This window comes from Plectropomus leopardus, chromosome 11, assembly GCF_026936395.1.
Source record: "Plectropomus leopardus strain MGB_pleo_1.0 chromosome 11, ASM2693639v1, whole genome shotgun sequence".
Lineage (NCBI taxonomy): Eukaryota > Metazoa > Chordata > Actinopteri > Perciformes > Serranidae > Plectropomus > Plectropomus leopardus.
The window spans coordinates 34,046,944-34,065,943 of NC_142186.1; the positions used below are offsets into that span (position 1 = coordinate 34,046,944).

General features: G+C 39.5%; 1 protein-coding gene across 1 annotated transcript in view; it reads right to left on the minus strand.

Annotated features, from left to right (window-relative positions):
- Nucleotides 1–19,000, minus strand: part of sh3bp5b (SH3-domain binding protein 5b (BTK-associated)) — a 74,242-nt gene that overhangs the window by 40,510 nt on the left and 14,732 nt on the right. The window contains exons 4-6 of the mRNA XM_088084685.1: nucleotides 3,753–3,917; nucleotides 2,722–2,852; nucleotides 75–117 (exon numbers count right to left, since the gene is read on the minus strand). Of these exons, the coding sequence (XP_087940811.1) occupies nucleotides 75–117; nucleotides 2,722–2,852; nucleotides 3,753–3,917 (339 nt within the window). The remainder of the gene's footprint in view (nucleotides 1–74; nucleotides 118–2,721; nucleotides 2,853–3,752; nucleotides 3,918–19,000) is intronic.

A 19,000-nucleotide genomic window follows, 5' to 3' on the forward strand; every position in this document is an offset into this window, starting at 1 on the left:
ACAGTGACACCGAGAATGGCGACCTCGTGAATTCAGAGGAGATCAGTGAGGTCAGAGAGGAGGAAAACACGTACCTCCAGCTGCAGATAGTACTTCGCCTTCATCTCAAAGTAGGGCCTGCGGAGGAGGAGGAGGAGGAGGAGAGGTCAGGAGAGAGAGAGGGAGAGGAGACAATTAGATCAGAGGGGAAAAATACAGAGTAACCCAGAAAAAGCACATCATCACCATGGCAACCTGGAGGAGGAGAGGGAGATAACGGGGCTGTGATGTTGATGCAGAGCGGATTAACATCCCGCTGAAGCAGATCTGCAGCTCGTTATTCACTCAGAAAAATAACCTCACGCCGACCAGCCGACCGGCTGCACATGAGCAGGGTTCATGCACATATCTGCAGATAGATTCTCATGACTTTTGCAGGATTTTGAGGCTGATTTTAAAGACAATACATTCTCTGAAACGACCATCTGTACTCCTTATCAGTTCATTGTCATTGCAGATTTTCAAAGAAAAAGTTTTCTAGAAAAAAATTCTGGAAAAAAATGTCTAGATTTTAAAGAAAAAATTGCTTTCTTTTCTTTCTTTCAAATTTATGCCTTTTTTTCTTTAAAATGTTTTTTTGGCTTTTTTTTTTCAATTTTGGACCTCATTGATTTAAAGACCATTTAAATGCCTTTGAAGAATGATTTTAAGAGTGATTTGTTATCAACCTGTTCCTGATGAAAGGAGGGTTCATATACATTTTTAACTAATAAATTTCCATGATTTTTCCATTAATTTAAGGAAAATCTTCAAGACAATATACACTCTGTACAATTGCCATCGATACTAGAAAATGTTTTCTTTAAAATTTACCACAAATGTCACCATTTTAAATAATTCTTACAGGGTTACAAGATATTTTCAGGGACAAAATTTCAAAACTTTCCTGTGAATTTTTCAAGGATCCATAGTAAACTTTTTCCTTCCTAACTTTTTTTCAGACATGAAGGGAGAGAGGTGACACAGAGAGAGAAATAAATAAAAACGTGATGGTAAATGAAACAAACATTGGTGCATATTAGAGCAATGTTATGTTGTCAAAAAATACATTTGCTTTATGTTACATTATGTAACAACTTTAACTACATACAACAAAAGTCCATGACTTTTCCAAAACTTTCAATGATTTTTCATTAATTCCATGGCTTTTCCAGGTCTTTCCTTGACAGTGGAAAGACATTTGAGAGGCCAAGAGAAATACCAATGAGAATATCTGGGGTTTTTATTCATTATATTTTCATTTCAAAAATGTCACCTGGAGCATTTCTAATTCGGAGGTTTCAGCAGCCAAATCATTTCATGTCATTTTGCACCTCGTGACAGAATCTCGTTCAACCAGAGTTCCCCTTTAACACTCGAATGTTTCCTAAAAAATGAGAAGTTTCAGAGAGAACCACTTTCAGCTGAAAAGAGAAGAGCAACCTGCTTTAAAAAAAAAAAAAAACAGCTCAGGTGTGAAAAAACAAATATATATCAGACCACATGAGAGTGACACAGCTGCTGTGGAAACCAGACTCCGCAGTTTCACTCAGGTCAGGTGGACAGAGACTCATTTCTGGACTAAATTAATCATCTTGTGTCTTCAGCGTCCAACAATTAATCCTCAGGTGTCTATAAGTGAGACTGAAGGGCCACAGCAAATGACTTTATGATGATGGTGTCGTTACTTCTTCGTCTGCAGCTCAGTTTTTGGCTGAATCGCCCAGCAGCAGCTCTCAGTCTGAACCGGCTGGTTCGGACGATCTGCGGTTTAAACACCTCGCTGAGACGTCACGACGCTCCGACAAAGGACAAACCAATGACCGAGCTGAAAATACTGCTGAGTCACTTTAGTAAAGCCCAAATCAATCACAGACAGTTTCCCCTCACTCAAGATCTACCTTTTTGGTTTGACTTTTAATTGAATTTTACCTCTTTATTTATTGACTATGTATTTATATATTTTAATCTGTTTTACTAGGTCCTATATTATTTTATCATTTTTAACATTTTATCTGTTATTTGTTGTTATCCGTTTATTTCAAATTTTAACATTTTATCAACTACTAAGAGTATTTTATTTATTTCATTTTTGATTAATATTATACTGATTTATTTTGATCTTTTTATCAGTTTTTATCAGTTTTATCCTGCCTCTGGCGCTTCCTCACTTTAGCGGTTTGCTCAGTTCCCACTTTTAGTGAGTCCTCTATCACATGTGCCTGTGTACTTGGTGTGTGTGTGTGTGTGTGTGTGTATGTGTGTGTGTGTGTGTGTGTGTGTGTGTGTTTAAGGGTAAAATCTTGAAACGTCACACAAACGTCACAACTCTGGAGGGCCGTTCATGTGCTCCTAAGTCGTAAATTCGATATTTCTGAGGATCACGTCAGGCAGCATTATTCTCATCATGTCCAGTAGTTGTTTTTTTTTTTAATGAGTCCATAAAACGTCTACGACAGTTGACCACCAGACTGCATGTTCATCCACTTCTGTCAAAAAATTCTTCAGAAGTCACTCAAACGTTTCATGTATCCGCCGAGTGATTCAGAACCCCTCCAAAATGTAATGAGATCCTTCTCTGCCTATGCTTCACTCATCTACCAACTTTAATGAAAACTGGGGGCAGTGGTTTTTACCGAAATCCTGCTATCAAACAGACAAACAACAAACTGGACTGGTGGAGGCGATGCGGGGTTCACTTACTTGGACTTGTTGATGGTGCGTTTGAGTTTCTTCTCCAGCTGCTTCATGCGGCCGATCGCTGCCGTATATTTGGCCGCCGTCTCTTTGTGCACCAGCTCACTTCTCGTCTTGGTGTGCTCCGCCTCCATCACCTGAAACAGCCAATCAGAGCTCACCGTCAGATTTAACCTTAGGGACTGTTTGGTGCATTTTACACTCTTTTTATTCTTGATTGTTTTGATAATTTTCTCTGTGTTCATGCATATGTCATAAATGTAGTCCAGATTGTGTATTTGAGTGTTATCAGTGATAAGTCTAAAATACACTGTGGAAACTAAATAGTTACATTCAGACTGTTAAGGTCAAAAAATGCTCCATTGAAACCCATTCAAACTGACATTTCTGATCATCAAAGCAGAAAAACAGGACTTGTATTATTTCTGGGTGTCATTCTGGGCTTTTGACTCTGAATTTGTCATTTTGACTATTTTCCACCGGATGAGGTCATTTTGACCATATTTGGCATATGGAGAAAACACATGCTATTTCCACTCAGTGCACTGTCACAATCAATGTTGCTGCTGATCACTGACATATCCCAGACTGTCAGCAGCAAAAAAATAAAAATAAAAAAAATTCTACCGGTAGTATAATGAATGTTGGTTAAAAAAATTAACTCAATGAAAGTGAGAAAATAATAATAATGTATAATATTTTTTAAAGGTTAATTTTGAAAAGCGCATTTTGTGTGCAGAGTGTTTCGAGTGTGTGTAATATTAGATCGGGCCCTAAGGGTTACATGTTTTGGCAGCTGCAGCCCATTAAGTCCTCCCTCAACTTTCTAGCATTTTTTTGTGAATAAATTTAATAAGCGAGCGGGAAGAATAAGAAGTTACACACACTGTCCAATAAACAAAGTCAGTTAAATCTGATGGTTTATACCAAGAAGCTAAAAAAAATCCTTGAAATAAAATCGTAAATTTACACACAGACAAAAGAGAAAAAAATAAACAGCTAAGATATTTAGATATTCCTCTCTCCCCCCTCCTCACCCGCTGGGTGGCGTGGTTCAGCATCTCCTGCCAGGCGGAGTCAAACTGCCGGTTGTCCTCCTCCAGGAGTCTCTGCTCGGCCAGCGAGATGGTCTCCTTCGCCGCCCGCAGGACCTCAGTGGCTCTCTGGAAGTCCTGGGTGGCCTTTTGGGCCTCCAGCTGCGCCTAAAACACACAGAAACATAATTTATTTATCAAAACTGTCGATTCAGTCGTCCAGTGTTCATACACATTTTTACCAGGACTTTTCCAGGACTTTTCCAGGAATTAAAGGCAAATTTAAAAGACCATACATTCTCTGAAACAACCATCAACACTCCTCATCAGTTCCTTTTATTTAAGAAATGATGAGTTCAGAACGGGATTGGAACTGAAGATTTAAATATAACTTTGGGACTGTTTGTTATTTATGAGAGGAGAGAGGGTGGTGCAAAAAGGGGTAGGCATGTAAAATATTATTTTAAGCACTGGGGAGGGACTAATGGTTTTTTAATTTGGCTCCTGGGAGAGGCATGCAACTTTAAATGGCTGTATTTTGTATTTATTTTAACTGCCAACCTTAAAAGAAAACGTGCCGCCTACAGACATGTCAAAAGCTTCACCATTTTTAAAAAAACAATTGTTAAAAGAAAAATTATGATTTTTAAAATCATTTTGCCTGTTGGGTGGCTGAAGGATCAAATCTAATATACAGTATTTTGGGGGGAAATTAATTTTGAAAATATTTATGGATAAAATTAGAGCTGCAACTAATGAATGTTTTCATTATTGATTATTCTGTGATTATTTTCTTGATTCATTTATGAATCCTTTGACCTACAGAAGTCCTCAAAGTGCTGAAAAACAGTCCTTTAAATCTAATGTCACAATAAAAGCTGCTCAATTATTCATTAGATTAGAAACAAAACTGTAAAATCAAAGTTTGAAACATTTCTATCACCATGAGCAGTGTGTCATATTCGAAGTTAAGAAGAATTTTAAGAATTTTCTTGTAACTTTTTATTAACTTCCTACTAACTTTTAAAGAAAGCCAAGCCAATTTTCTCAGGTCCCGAAGGGTTAAAATAATCCTTCCGTCTTCCGATGTGTAAACTGCAGCTGAGTTGTTTCTGTGTGACTGAGTGTGTGTGTGTGTGTGTGTGTGTGTGTGTGTGTGTGTGCGTGTGTGTGAGTAAATGTAGCGTGAAGTACAGGATGTCAAACTTCTCTAAAAACATGTATACGTGATGAATCGTGGCAGACGAGCTGCGGTGATTCCCAGCTCACCTCTCTGTCTGAGAGTTTGACAACTTTTCTCGAGTTTTGAAGCAAACAGCTCGACTCGGGAACAATCGGAGGAATAAATAAAGCCGAGTGTGAAGAGCTGCGCGGACAGACAGATTCTCCGGCTCAGTGAGAAAAACATGAATGTGAAGCAGCTGCAGGCGGCCTACTGAATATTAAATAAGTTGATTTTACTGACTCACTTTATGGTGGCTGAATAAACTTTGCTGTTTGTTTCTGTGTCTCCGTCTCTGTGAGAGTTCAGCGGGGACGCAAACAGAAACCGAGAGGCGACACGACAACTTTCTACTGAATTAAATAATCAGAGTGAGTTTACATCTGTGTGTAACTAAAAATGACTCATATACAAATTTGGGTTCATGTGAACTTTAAACATTCAATGTCACTCTATCCAAAAGTTTTAATTATATTTATTTCTCAGGTTTGACTATTTGAACATAGAATTAATAAATTAAGGTGACGTACTTATCAAAATAACGTCCTAACAGACTGAAGGAGTTTTCACTATGATTTAAGCCACTAAAAGCAGAGCACACTGGTTTCTTTCAAAAGCACAGAAAAAAACCCACAATGAGCATCTTGGCCAGAATAACAAAAAAGCAAAAAATAATAAAACGTGAGAAGGTAAGGATCTGAAAATGATTAGAGATTACCAAAAATCAAAGGGGAACTATATCAAACTACACACTTAAAATTATATAGAAGAAAAAAAGATTTTTAAAAAATCTATGCATTTATTAGCTATTTCTTTATTTGCTTTTCTAATTTTTTGTATTTAATTTGCAGGTCATTTTCTTGTTCTATTGGTTCTTTTCTTTACTTTCTTTCTTTGTTTTTACTAATATGCAGGGTTTTTTTTTTCTTTTTTGCATTTTTTAAAATCTTTTTTTGTTGCTAGTTGTCAGGCAATTTTCTTATATCTTATTACTAATTTCCTGCTATTTTTTGGGCCATTCCTTCTTAAGTTATTTGTCGACCTCAAAAAAAGCCAATATGCTTATGCATCAATGGGTTAAATGCAGAATATTTGTAAAAACGTCAGTTATGAGCAGTCTGAGTCAACACATCCAGAATCTGTCCTCTATGTCTCTGTCCTCCCCCACTTTGCAGATGCTCTGACATCACCACATGCTCTCTGTAATGTCATTATCGACGGTCGTCAACATGCCGACACAGCAGGAAACAAACAGCCTCGGCCTTGTTGCCGTCATGTGTTCGTCTTTGTGTGCCTGAATGCTCACGCTGACCGGGCGTGTTACCTACAGTGATGTCTCCTGACCTATAGTGATGTCTCCTGACCTACAGTGATGTCTCCTGACCTACAGTGATGTCTCCTGACCTATAGTGATGTCTCCTGACCTACAGTGATGTCTCCTGACCTACAGTGATGTCTCCTGACCTCTGTTACTGTCCTCTCTGTCACATCAGCCTTTATTACTGCAATATTTGGCACGAAAATCTATATATTTCTTTGTTTTTTAACATGACAGCCCTGCTGTAGCCAACATGTGTCGACAAACATCTCCTCCTTTCAAAGTGTCCTCCAGCAACGAAAGCCAACTAATCGCCTGTTTCTGTTCTCAAACATGATGACCGCTGTATCATTAAATATTGGACAGATTACCATGACATCTTTTCAGTCCCCACTTTTTTTCTTCAGATAAACAATTTGGTGATTTTTTTCTTTAAATATTTTATGTAGATATATTTCACAGTTCTACTTTTTTTTCTTAAATTTGGCAATTTTTTTCTTTAAAAATCACCAAAAATATCACCATTTATCACAGCCACAAACTGTACAAACAGAAAAACTCTGCGTCTATCATTGCTTGATTTGTAAAATGAGTGGCGCTGTGCTTTTTTACCAGCTTGTGTTACAAGACTTCAACTTTCAGTTGCTATTCTGATGACATGTCTTGCACAAAAGGAAAAGAACAGAGAGAGGAGACATGAGAGAAGAGCGAGCCTCCAAAGAAAAGATCAAGGCCACTGATGCAGCTCAAAGAGACGAGCACCACAGAGGAGGAGAGAGACAACAGACTACAGCTGCAGTTTAAAGAATCCCAAAGAGAGCGATGAAATGCAAACCGAGGAAACAACAGGACGAGTTTGTAGTATTGAGGTCAAAACAGCCTAAAACTATTCGACCAAACAGACCTGCAGGAGTGACAGCCTTCCTGATGTTTACAGAGGGAACGATGAGGCTGCGGAGGCAAATATTTAAAGTTTAAGAATATATCTGAGCTGTCGCTCCATAAGTCACCTGTCCAACTAACATGTGCTGCACAGTTTCACTCTTGTTTTCCTTCACATCCACCTCCTCCTCTTCTTCTCTTGTCATGCTGCCCACAACAAACGCACCGCACGCTCCCCCGCCCCCCCGCCTCCCTCCCTCTGTCAGCACCAACATAAAAACACTCTGCCTGATCTGTTTGGACACAAAATCCAGGTTAAAACCTTACCAGTAAACAACTTCCAGTTTGAAATCCATTCTTCACCAGGCTTCATTAAATAAACAGACACATTTATCTCTAACTGGAGACCATCGCGTGTATATTCTTCCAAAAACTTTTGTGTTGTTTTTCATGGTTGAGTTTTTATGAGTGAAACCAAAGCGCACAGAATCAAAGCACTTTGAAGCAAAGCGTGTCGGATTTTCAGACGCTCCAGAACAAATGAAGCACAGCAACAAACAACTAAATACGGCGTGAAAATAAGCTTTTTCTCTCTCTCTGTCCTAGTTTTTCATTGCAGCGTCAACATGTTTGCAACATGCAAGTAAAACATCAATGCAATCATCAATAAAAGCCAAAACTCTGCAGGAGGAGAGGAGGAGGGGAGAGGAGAGGAGAGGAGAGGAGAGGAGGAGAGATGAGGAGAGGAGAGGAGAGGAGAGGAGAGGAGAGGAGAGGAGAGGAGAGGAGAGGAGAGGAGGATGGAAAAGTAGAAAGAATTGGGAGACGAGCAAGAATTAGGTGATGACAGAAAAGGGGAAGGAAGAAAAAGTGTAGGGGGGGGCAAACATAACAGGGAGGGACAGAGTGGAGAGAAAGAGGGACACAGGACAGAAGACTCGGATGCAAATTCAGAAAATGTACTGCAGGAATCGAATGATGCCACCAGCAGCAACCGTATAGATTTTTCATAGTAGCTGCTGATTTTAATCAACTCATCCTGCAACTCCAAAGATGCAGCAGGATCGAGGACAAATTGTAATTACAATTGTAAAAACATTGAAAATTTTTTTCTTTAAACTTTGTTTAAAAAAATTACAAATTAATCTACCTTCTACGCTCAGTGTGGCGTCACAGTTCACGTCCCTGAAACTTCTCTTTGGCCTGAATTTATTTGAAAAAGGAGCCAGAATGACAGCAGGACACTTCTGCTTCAACAGGGCGTGAGCGCTGCGTCACAGTTTGTCGGGAAAAAACACTTTCAAGTCTCTCATTTCTCCATTTTCGTTCCTGTCTCTTTTGATGTTATTTTCCTTTTCTTCCTCTCTGTCCGTCATCCCTTCATCAAACTATTTTTCTGCTTGTTTCTCCAGTTTGTGTTTCCAGTAGTTTCTCTCATCTCTCTCTCTCTCGCTGTCTCTCTGACTTTCTCTCCTCCGCTGTTTCTATCTTTATCCACCCGTCTCCTTCCATCAGTCTCCGTCGCTCGCTATCATCTCTCCCTCCATCACTATCTCTCTCTCTCTCTGCTTCATCCGTCACTCTCTGTATCCCATTTAATCTCTTTTGCTCGTCACATTTCTGCCGTTCTGTCTTTTGCATTTCTTGCCTAATCTTCCCCTCTCTCTTATCCTTTCTTCCTCTCTGTTCTCAGCATCATCCCTCCTTCTTTCTTCCTCTTGTTTGCTCAGTGACTTCATATTTTAATCACTCTGCGTGCAGCCCATGAAATTTTCAGAGCGGCGATCCTCCAGAGGAGGCTGATGTGTAAGTAATGCAGAGGTTCAGACAGCGAGCTGCGATTTCCGCTCCATCCCTCGCTCCGTCTCTGCAGGAAAAGCAAAGCGGCTCTACAGGCGCCTCAATTATTCAACAGAGTTTAAACAGAGAAAACACGCTTTGTTAACTTATTAACTCCAAGAGGAAAATGATAAAAAGAGATATGAAGAAAAGAGGAGGAAAGAAAGATGCAATAAACACACTATCGTTCAGATTTCACTGATGCTGACGTCAACTCTGCTCATCAATTCTTCAAAACTAACACCTGTCTTAAGATTTAAGGAAGAAAAGAAACTAAACTAAAATGTTTTTTTAAAAAGATCTATCTTTACGTTTTCATAACATTTTTACCTTTTCTTTTTATCTTTTACCCTCCAATATTCCCCCAAGCTTATTTTCATATCATTTCCTTGTCATCTTTTACTCTTTTTTTTTGCAGTTTGCGGGACATTTCTTATGAGCAAAGTTGCTCATTATGTTTTTTCTAATATTTTTCAAAGAAATCAAACTATTATTCCTTGTTTCACAGGTTAAAATGCTGGTAAAAGGCACCAAGAAAACTGATGTTGATCCAGGTGTTAAAGGGTTAAATGAGAATGCAAACAGCAGCATGTTACGAGTATTTACAGGAGAATCTAATAATGGCCTCTATTAAAAAATGAAGGTTTATTTTCTGTATCTTCAGTCAAACGCTCATAATGACCTTCAGAACCGTTTTATCAGTCCAACCGCAGCAGAGAGGAAATAAAAGATGAGAGATGAGGGGACGGACAGAGAGGACAGTTAGACGTGTCATCATCAGTCAGAGCTGTCCTTCTGGGGAAAATGGGCCTTTAGATCATAAAAAGATTTTCCATTGACCTTCAACATCGTCCCCATGAGGATAACAACCGGCACCCTGAAACTTTACGGAGTGAAAATGAAACAGCTTCATCCTCTCAGAGGGGACACTGTCTTCACACTCAAGATAAGCACCAAGACAAACCTCAATTTGTCCACGGATTCAGACAAATCCTTAACTCTTTTTGTCCACAAAAATCAAAGGAGGAGGACAGTTTGGAGGAGACGCCATGTGTACTCAAAGTCACCTGATTTGGCCGATTTTCCAGTAAATTTGGTTATTTTTATCTATGCTCCTCGATCAAGTCTGGAAATTAATTTCATTTGAAGAGGAAGCACGATGTGGGACAGCAACAACCAGAGAGGACAGTGATTGGAGGTCATGCAAGCGCCGCAAACACGCTGCCCTTTCTGTCCCAGCATGCCCTACTAACCCCCCTCCCTTCAGCACATCCAATGTCGCTGTTTATTCCAGGAGAGGCGAACGGACCGCGGCTGGCCTAGATCTGTGAGAGAGCTTCAGGGACGAGGCAGCCGCAGCCTCTGAAGTCCACTTCACGCTCTTTACCGGGGAAATTAACCCAGATACATCCAGCCTCAGAAGTAGGACTGCTGAGTTAAAGGAAAGTTACAGCGAGGACGCCTTTTCTCTGCTGCTTCAGTCAGCTGCTACGTGTGTGGACTAAAAATCTGAATTTCTTAATGATGACAAAGAAAAATGTTTTAAGTAGGGCTGTCAATCAATTCGATATTGAATTGCGATTAATTCCATGATTGTCCATTATTTGCTATTAATTACATATTTTTTTATCTGTTCTAAATGCACCTTAAAGGGTTATTTAAGTTTTTAGTACTTTTATCAATGTGTGAGTGGACAAATATGCTTGCTTTCTGCAAATGTATGTGCAATATTATTGCAGCATAACAGAACAAAGACAGTTACTCTGCAGAATATTCTCCAGAATAACCTCAAAGGTCCTGCATGCTCAGAAAATATGCTGAAAGAGAAACTTAAGCATATTTTTGTAGAGAAACTGTGATGGCTGGTTGGAGGCTGTGTGTGACGCAGTGCACATACATGACCTGGAGCTGCACATACATGACCAGCAGATGCAGGCAGTGGTCAATGCGTGACTTTATGTTCAGTGTCCTGCTGTCTGTCTGTCTGTCTGTCTGTCTGTCTGTCTGTCTGTCTGTCTGTCTACAGATACCTGCAGAAAGTGCAGGTCTGCTGCAAACTTTGCAGAGTGGTCTGCCTGTGGCGAGGGGGAGGAGCTCTGAGCATCAGCTGTGTGTTTGGCCAGTAAGTGGCATTTAAGACTGGACGTACTCGGCAGTAACTGACTTCACATCAACAGAAAATGCAAATAACTTTGGTCGTGTTGAGCTTCTGGCTGGGCTTTATGGCAGAACTTGTCATTAAAAAAAACAACCTTTCTTTATCCATTTCTGTGCACTGACGTTTGTTTCTGCTGCCATCCACAAAGTTACTGCTGCCTCACTTTCTGATTTCTGAGGGTCATAATCACAGAACGTGCGTTAATGCACACGTGATTACACAAACAACTGAATCCTCTCATTGAGTCAAAAGCACAAAAAGAAACTTGCCACCGACCACAAAACACAGTCAGAGCTGCTGCACTTTACTGAGAGCCGTTATGCAACAACTGACAGGCATCACAACACACAACACAACAAATACACAACACACGCAGACAGAAAGCGTCCCAGGTGATCGGAGTCAGACCACACGGCTTTGACCTTGCAGCAGCTTCCTCCACCTCTCTCCCCTAAACCTCCTAATCCCTCCCAATCCCTCCATCCTTCCCTCCATCCATCACACATCAGCAGCAGCAGCAGCAGCAGCAGCAGCAGCAGCAGCAGCAGCAGCAGCAGCAGCAGCGCTCCCTGCAGCTGATGTCTGACGTGACGTGCACTGCCTGCCAAAAACGCCTCACTCCAGGGGGGATGGAGATAAACAGAGAGAGACAGAAAATAGCTTGAGAGAGAAAAGATGACACGATGAGACGATAAACTGGGCTGAAAGTGAGACGATGACGCGTCATGTTAATGTTTGTTTAACACATTTATATTACATAATAAAGTCACTAAAGTCACTCCTCCCTCAGATCAGCCAGTATAAATTTTTTTCTATTTTCTATCTTTTTTTTCTATCGTTTGATTAGTTTAAAGTAATAAAATAGTGACATTTGGTGCAGTCTTAATGCCAAACACTGCAACTACAATTATTTTAAGTGTGTTTGCCTCATATTAATTTTGGCTCCCTTATTTCTCCACACTGCCACGCCTAAATCCTGAACATCTCCTCCCAAAACCTCAACCCTCCACTCACCCACTCACCCATCTGTGTGATGGGACAGGAGGGGACACTACACAGGATTCAGCCTTCATCACCGTCACCGAGCCAAAACAATCACGCCCGTTAAGTGAAGCTTGTTTTTGTCGCTCTCTCTTTCTTTCCTTCCTCTCTCGACTCGTAGCTTCAAATCTTCCTCTCCAAATCTAGCGTGTCATCGTCTGAACAGCCTGGATTTGTTCCTGCCCCCCCACCCTTCTCTCCCCTCTTGTCCTCACTAATCCCCCGACATCTGTTCAAACTCGAGCACCGTCATGGTCACTGAGGATATCCTCACGTCCAACATATCATCTAACATCTCACGTGTCATCTGACACCTGAGGATGAAGAGCAGGAGGTGTAACACCCACCAACGTAGTAAACCGTCAACATAATAAACCGCAAACGTAATACAAATCTGCAGCTTTTAATGTGATAATCCCACAAACATAATAAATTTCCCAATAATAATAATAATAATAATAATAATAATAATAAAAGAAGAAAAAAAAGAAGAATAGTTGTTGTGCCAAAATAATAATTATAATGTGAAAGAGCTTCATCCAACATTTAGTTAATTCTGATTTAAAAATGCAAACTATATTTGTATATTTTGTATTTTTTTCTACAGTTAGTGCAGTTTTTATTGATGAAAATTATTTTGTATATATGATTACAAAAATAGGAATGTATAATTTTATATTTTATTTTAATGTTTATTTTGTTTTATTTTTTAAATGATGTTTTGTGGATATCATATAATTGAGAATATAGAGTTAATTTTAACATTCCAGTGAACCACTGCTCTAAATCCAGTGATTATTGGCTCTGAAGCCCAGAAAAACAGGCTTGTTTTTTTTTTCTGCCTCTGAGAAGCAGACTTTTTTTTGCATCACTGCATCCGCCTTATCACAGGAATCCTCCCATCTGCAAATTTACTCCACACTCGCTTCATCCTCCGCCCAAATCATGTGCATTTTTATCTTGCACTCAATCTGCCTCCCTGTCGCTCAAACTCGTCTCCCCTCTCTGATCTGCAGACTCACTGTGAGCTGCTGCGGCGGACTGCGCCGCTGCTTTCAATCAGCTTCTGCAGCCGCCACGCTGATGTGAAGGGACTGAGTCATCTACTTTCTCTTTAACGCTCCATCATAGTACAAAACTAGTCGTATTCAGAGCGTTCGCTGCAGCTCTGCTCGATCATCTGACCCACATACTGACAGAAAATTCAGCAGGACGAGTGATGCGGCTCCACAATAAAAAACACTAGATTTAGAAAAAAAGGACAGAAAGATTTGAGGATTTGGGCTCTTTAAACATGCTGCAAAAATGTAAATGAAAACAGCGAAGGGTTTGATTTCCTCAACAACAGTGATACTCAGCTTATGGCCCGTGAGTCAAATCTAGCCCTCGATAGGGTGCCAGGCAGCCCCCAACCACTGGGAACTGTTTTTGTCCTTCTAGTCTACATAAGGTGCCAGAGTGCATAAAACAGCATCAAAACAGAGCTTGTTGATCAAAAAAGTACCAGTGGAGGAATCACGTAGAATCCTAAAAACATCCAAAAATCCAAGAAAAGTTCCAAAATCCAAAAAATGTCCTAAAATCTGAGAAATATCCTAAAATCCTAGAAATGTCCTAAAATCCCCAAAATACTGCAAAATCTAGAAATGTCCTTAAAAATCTTAGAAACATAGAAACAACAAAGAAATAGCCTGAAATCCAAGAAATATTCTAAAATCCTAAAAGATCCCCTACAATCAAACATCCTGAAATCATGAAAATGCCCTGAAATCCAAGAAATGTCCTAAAATCCCTGAAATGACATAAAATCCTAGAAATCCCCTAAAATCCTAGAAATGTCGTAAGGTCCAAAAAACATCCTAAAAACCTTGAAATGTCACAAAATCTTTGAAACGTCCCAAATTCCTAAAAGTCCTGAAATCTGAGAAACGTCATAAAATCCTAGAAATGTCACAAAATCCTAAAAATCCCCTTAATCCTAGAAATGTCCTGAAATCTTAGAAATGTCCCATGATCCTAAAAATGTCCTGAAATCCAAGAAATGCCCTAAAATCCAGAAACATGCTAAAATCCTACAAATGTCGGAAAACCTTAGAAACATGTATGGGGCTGCAGAGACTGGCCCCTGGCCTACTGTCATTTTGCAAAAGTGGCCCCTAAAGCAGAGCAGGTGGAGTCTGTACTCTGAGTCTGAGCGAGTCGAGCTGGAATGAAGAGTGAGCTCGCTGCATATTTCATCACCTTAAAAAAACAATTCTGCTGAAGGTTTAACTTCGGGGCCGCGCTCCGTCCCTCCGGAGTCAGCACTTAAAGACGTTTCTACTTTTCAAGCGATGTGCACTCGAGCGATCGCTCCGCAAACTTTTCAGCCTCGTCACCCTGACCCACTTCCTGCGCTCGCGCTCAGGTCTTCAGCGAGTGCATCGACTCGTGTTTCCACCTGACAAACCTTCAGCACGGAGATCAGAGGGGAGAGAAAAGCTTAAAACGACTTCATTTTAACAGTCAGAGACACCGTTTCTATTAAGAAAGATCACAAGTTTGATTCATGTAGCTTTTAGTGTCCTTGAGAATTACTTGAAAATTCTCACAAGCAATTATGCCAAAAAAAATTAACACTTTGACGCCCAGCGGGCCTCCAGAAATCTCTGACGGCTTTTACTCCCTTTTGAGACCACGGTCACTGCATTCATCACAGAGCTAAAGGAAAGAGTACTTTTGTGTCGGGGTCAGATTATCGGCCTGGCTGATTATCGGGGCCGATATTATCCGTATCAGCATTTTATTTCAATGATCGCAGATAAAATCAATAAATTAAAAAGGGCAAAGAAAGTGTCAGAATGACAGGAACTTTTACTTTGTAAAACCTCAGGGAGATATTTCCATTTATTCAGTATTTTTTTAAAATTTTTACTTAAAAAAAAAGTAACAGGAAACGTGCTGTAAATGATGTTGAAAGTTTCAGTTTTGGTTAAACATTTGCTAAAGGCATTTCAACAAAGTTTACTGTTGAAGTTTGTTTTATTACAAATCCTAAATATTGACAGAAAGATTTTCATTTTTATTGTAAATGCATATCAGTTCCAGATATTGGTTATTGGTCTCATTAACTATTAATAATCAGTATCAGCTCTACAAAAAACAGTCCACCCTTACTTCTGTGCTGCGATTTTTAAAAAAATAAACTACACTGAAGGCCACAAAAATGCCATATTTTGTTTCCAAATTCACAAACTCTCGGTGATTCTCGGTGGGGAAAGCCGCTCTCGTCCTCCTGCATGATGACTCACTCATGAGCCGTTAGCTGCCAGCAAGATGCCTGATATGTAAATGTAGGTTATCGCACGCTCTGAGAGTTAAAGGTCTGTTCTGGAGCCAAGGTCAAAGCGGGTCTCCGCCCGCCGCTGCCGCCGCTCCCTGGGCGCTGCCTGCTGCTTATCTGCAACCGCAAATAATGTGTTTCTTATCAAAGTGAGAGGGATGGAGGAGCAGAGGGAGAGAGGAGGAACGGGAAAACAAAGCAGTGAGTCAGGCTAAACACTGTGGACATACTGTGAGGACGGAGAACAGGAGGACGACACTGGACTGAGAGCGAGACATGTAGAAGTGGAGTGGGAGGAAGACGGTGAGGGGGAACCAAATAAACATCTATAGACAAAAAAATGTATAATATTTAAAGAAAAACGATTTTGTTTATTTCGCTTTAAAAATTCTGCGTTATTTTTTTTTTTGGGGGAATAAAACATGCCTAAAATGCTTTCTAAGACATATTTTCTTTTCACCATTTATAACGGCCAGAAATTGTGAAAATAAAAATTATTGTTGGATCGTCACATTTCAGATGGTCCTTAAACACATCATGCGTTACTATACAGATTTGTGAAACAAATTCCATGACTTTTTCAAAACATTCAAGGCATATTTAGTTATTAAAAGCTTTTCCGGGCCTGGACATTGCTATTTGCAATTTTCCTGACTTTTCCTGATTTTTATGCCCATATGAACCCTGAATACAGAAAGGAGTTATGTGTGGAAGAAAAAGTCAAAACAAAGACAGAGCTGCCAAGATTTCCTTCCCTCCTATTAGTCAATAACAAAGCAAGATCAAATGTAAACAATTACATAATTCAATCTGAGTTATCACATCTGAACTCTACAGTGTTTTGAACTGAGTGCAACACTGCAAACACACAAAGAGCCTCAGCGTGTTTTTAACATGAGATATTTTTAGCTGGTAAACTATTGAAGATAAAGACATGAAGGCGATGTGCGTGATGGCGTCTTGGGCCATTTACAAGATTCTCCAGAGCTGCTAACAGCTTTATTACCAACATTAGACACACACAGCCTCCAACAAACAACCGAGCTCTTTCTCCAGCAGCCTTTTCACCATCTGCTCACAACAGCAGCCTGAACCACAGTGGGTTTATTCTGCAGGGAGAGACAGGGTTGCACCGTCGTGTTAAAGATCTGAAAGCTCTGGAGGGGCAGCGGCTCATTTAGAGACAGATCAGATATGAACGACGAGGAGGACAAGACGAGAAGGACAGATAGTGAATCCCTGCGAGGAGTTTTGGGGCGGATTTGTTCACGCTGAGCGAGAAGTGGAGCTGCTCAGACAGATCCCGCCCCGTCCTCGGTATCTAATCTAAAATATCCAGGACGTCAAACTCACTGCGGCAAAACCTTAAGCCTGACGTACAGATCGCAGCGTGAACAGGGAGCCAACAGATCACCCGGAGACAGAAGACAATGAAATGAAGACAAACTTTAGGCAATAATGAGAAATTAAGCCCTTTGCAACCGGAGCAAACTTGATTGATTTCTTTTAAAAACCTCGGATGACAATAACAGTATAAGATTATCTGTGAAAAATCTATTTTGTAAACTTTGATCTGCTAATCACGAAAGACAATCTACCTTTACGGTACATTTATTTTTTCCAACAATTTTCTACTCATGGATAGAAGATATTTAATTTTCACTCCATTTTTTTAAACTTTTTTTTAACTGAATAAAAAGATTTGAGAAAAAAAAACTCGAATGAGGACAATGAGCAACTTGAAAAGAAAATGCACCGTGCACTTTATACCATACGGTTTACATTGCCACTTTTAATGCACTTTTGCCCTCTGCTATTTCTCCTCTTTTTTCTCCTTTCATTTCTTTTATCTGTTACCTCCCAAGGGGACTACGGATGTAAACTCACAGTCGTGCTAACCCTGGCATATTTAAATTTGTATTTTATTCTGATGTTCATATATATGCTATGTGCCTTTTAAATAATTAAAAAAAATTTTTTAAAGAAAACATCCACAAATTTGCAAGAAGTTTGCAAATCACAAGAAAATGACCTTAAAATTAACAAAAACAAAGAATGAAAAGGATGTTGTTGTTTTTTTATTAAAAAAGGAAAAGTGTAAAAGTGCTTATAAAGTAATGATAATTAGTAAAAATAATTACAATAATAATAAGATGGAAAAACTAACGTACAGAATTTTTATCATTATTACTATAATTACTGTTATTACTGTCATTATTTCATTTTTTATCTCACCTGTTTTGCAAACAAAAAATAAATGTGGAAATGTAAAAGAAAAATGTGGAAAACATATAAGCTAATGGTAAATTTATGTTAATCTCTACAATAAAGTATTTTTTAAAGTAATAATAATTCTGTGACATAATTTTAGATATATTATATCAACACTAATATAATTGTTTTCTTGATATTTTCCTGTAGCTTTTAAAAAAATATATACATAAATTGACTATTGTTTTGTGCAATTTGTGAGACATTTCGTAGCAACATTTTTCCCTAAGGGTCAAAGGGTTAAATATTTGTGAAAGGTGTCTGAACGCAGCACAAGAAAAGCGATGTCGATCCAGGTTTCAAAGACATTTAAGACCCACATTTAAAGACCTCTCGCTATTTCCAAACATGTTATAGACAATATAATTAATCAAAAGATCAATTAATAAAAACCAGAAGCTGCAGCCTAAAAGGGAACTATGAGCCAAAAACATCTCATCCTGAAGTCCCAAATTTACCGTGAACAAACTCTGGCTTTAAATGCTTGTGTGGAGCTGAAGCGGTGCAGCGAATGACTGCAGAGATCTGATAAAAACTCTCTGAAGCCTTCAGAGAGACACAAAGACAAAGAGAGAGACAGCGAGTACGGGGGACGGACAGAGAGAGACGAGTGATAAAAAGATTTGGGAGCAGAACAAGGCCGGCTTACCAGAACTGACGTTTATCCCTCTCTGCTGATATGAGGCCTAAAACAAAGGCTGAATGTGCCCCGCAGGGCGTTTTTGGGGAGCGAGCCAGCAATAAATGCACCAGATGGAAAAGTGTTTATTGAGCTACGGCGAGGAGAGAGGAGCTGCTGGATCTACTGAGACAGACTAGATGTGGGAGACAAACGAGCAAAGTGTCCCTGAACGAGATGTTTTCACGAGAAATTCATGTAGAAACATCAGCAGGACATTATTTCTGCATAGAGACTGTTGGACCGGGACGGTTATCACCTGCCCCCCAACACTGAACATATATCAGCATCTTTGGCCCCGAAAAATTCTCACTATGAGCGGTAACTGTCACTAAAGCAAGGATATTCAACTTGTCCAGGTTTCTAGGATTTTAAGACGTTTTTTAAGATTTCAGGACATTTTGAGGATATTTCTCCAATTTTAGGACATTTTCAAGATTTTAGGACATTTATAGGTTTTTACTAAGTTTCTTTAGGAATTTAGGACATTTCTCAGGTTTTAAGACAGTTCTCTGATTT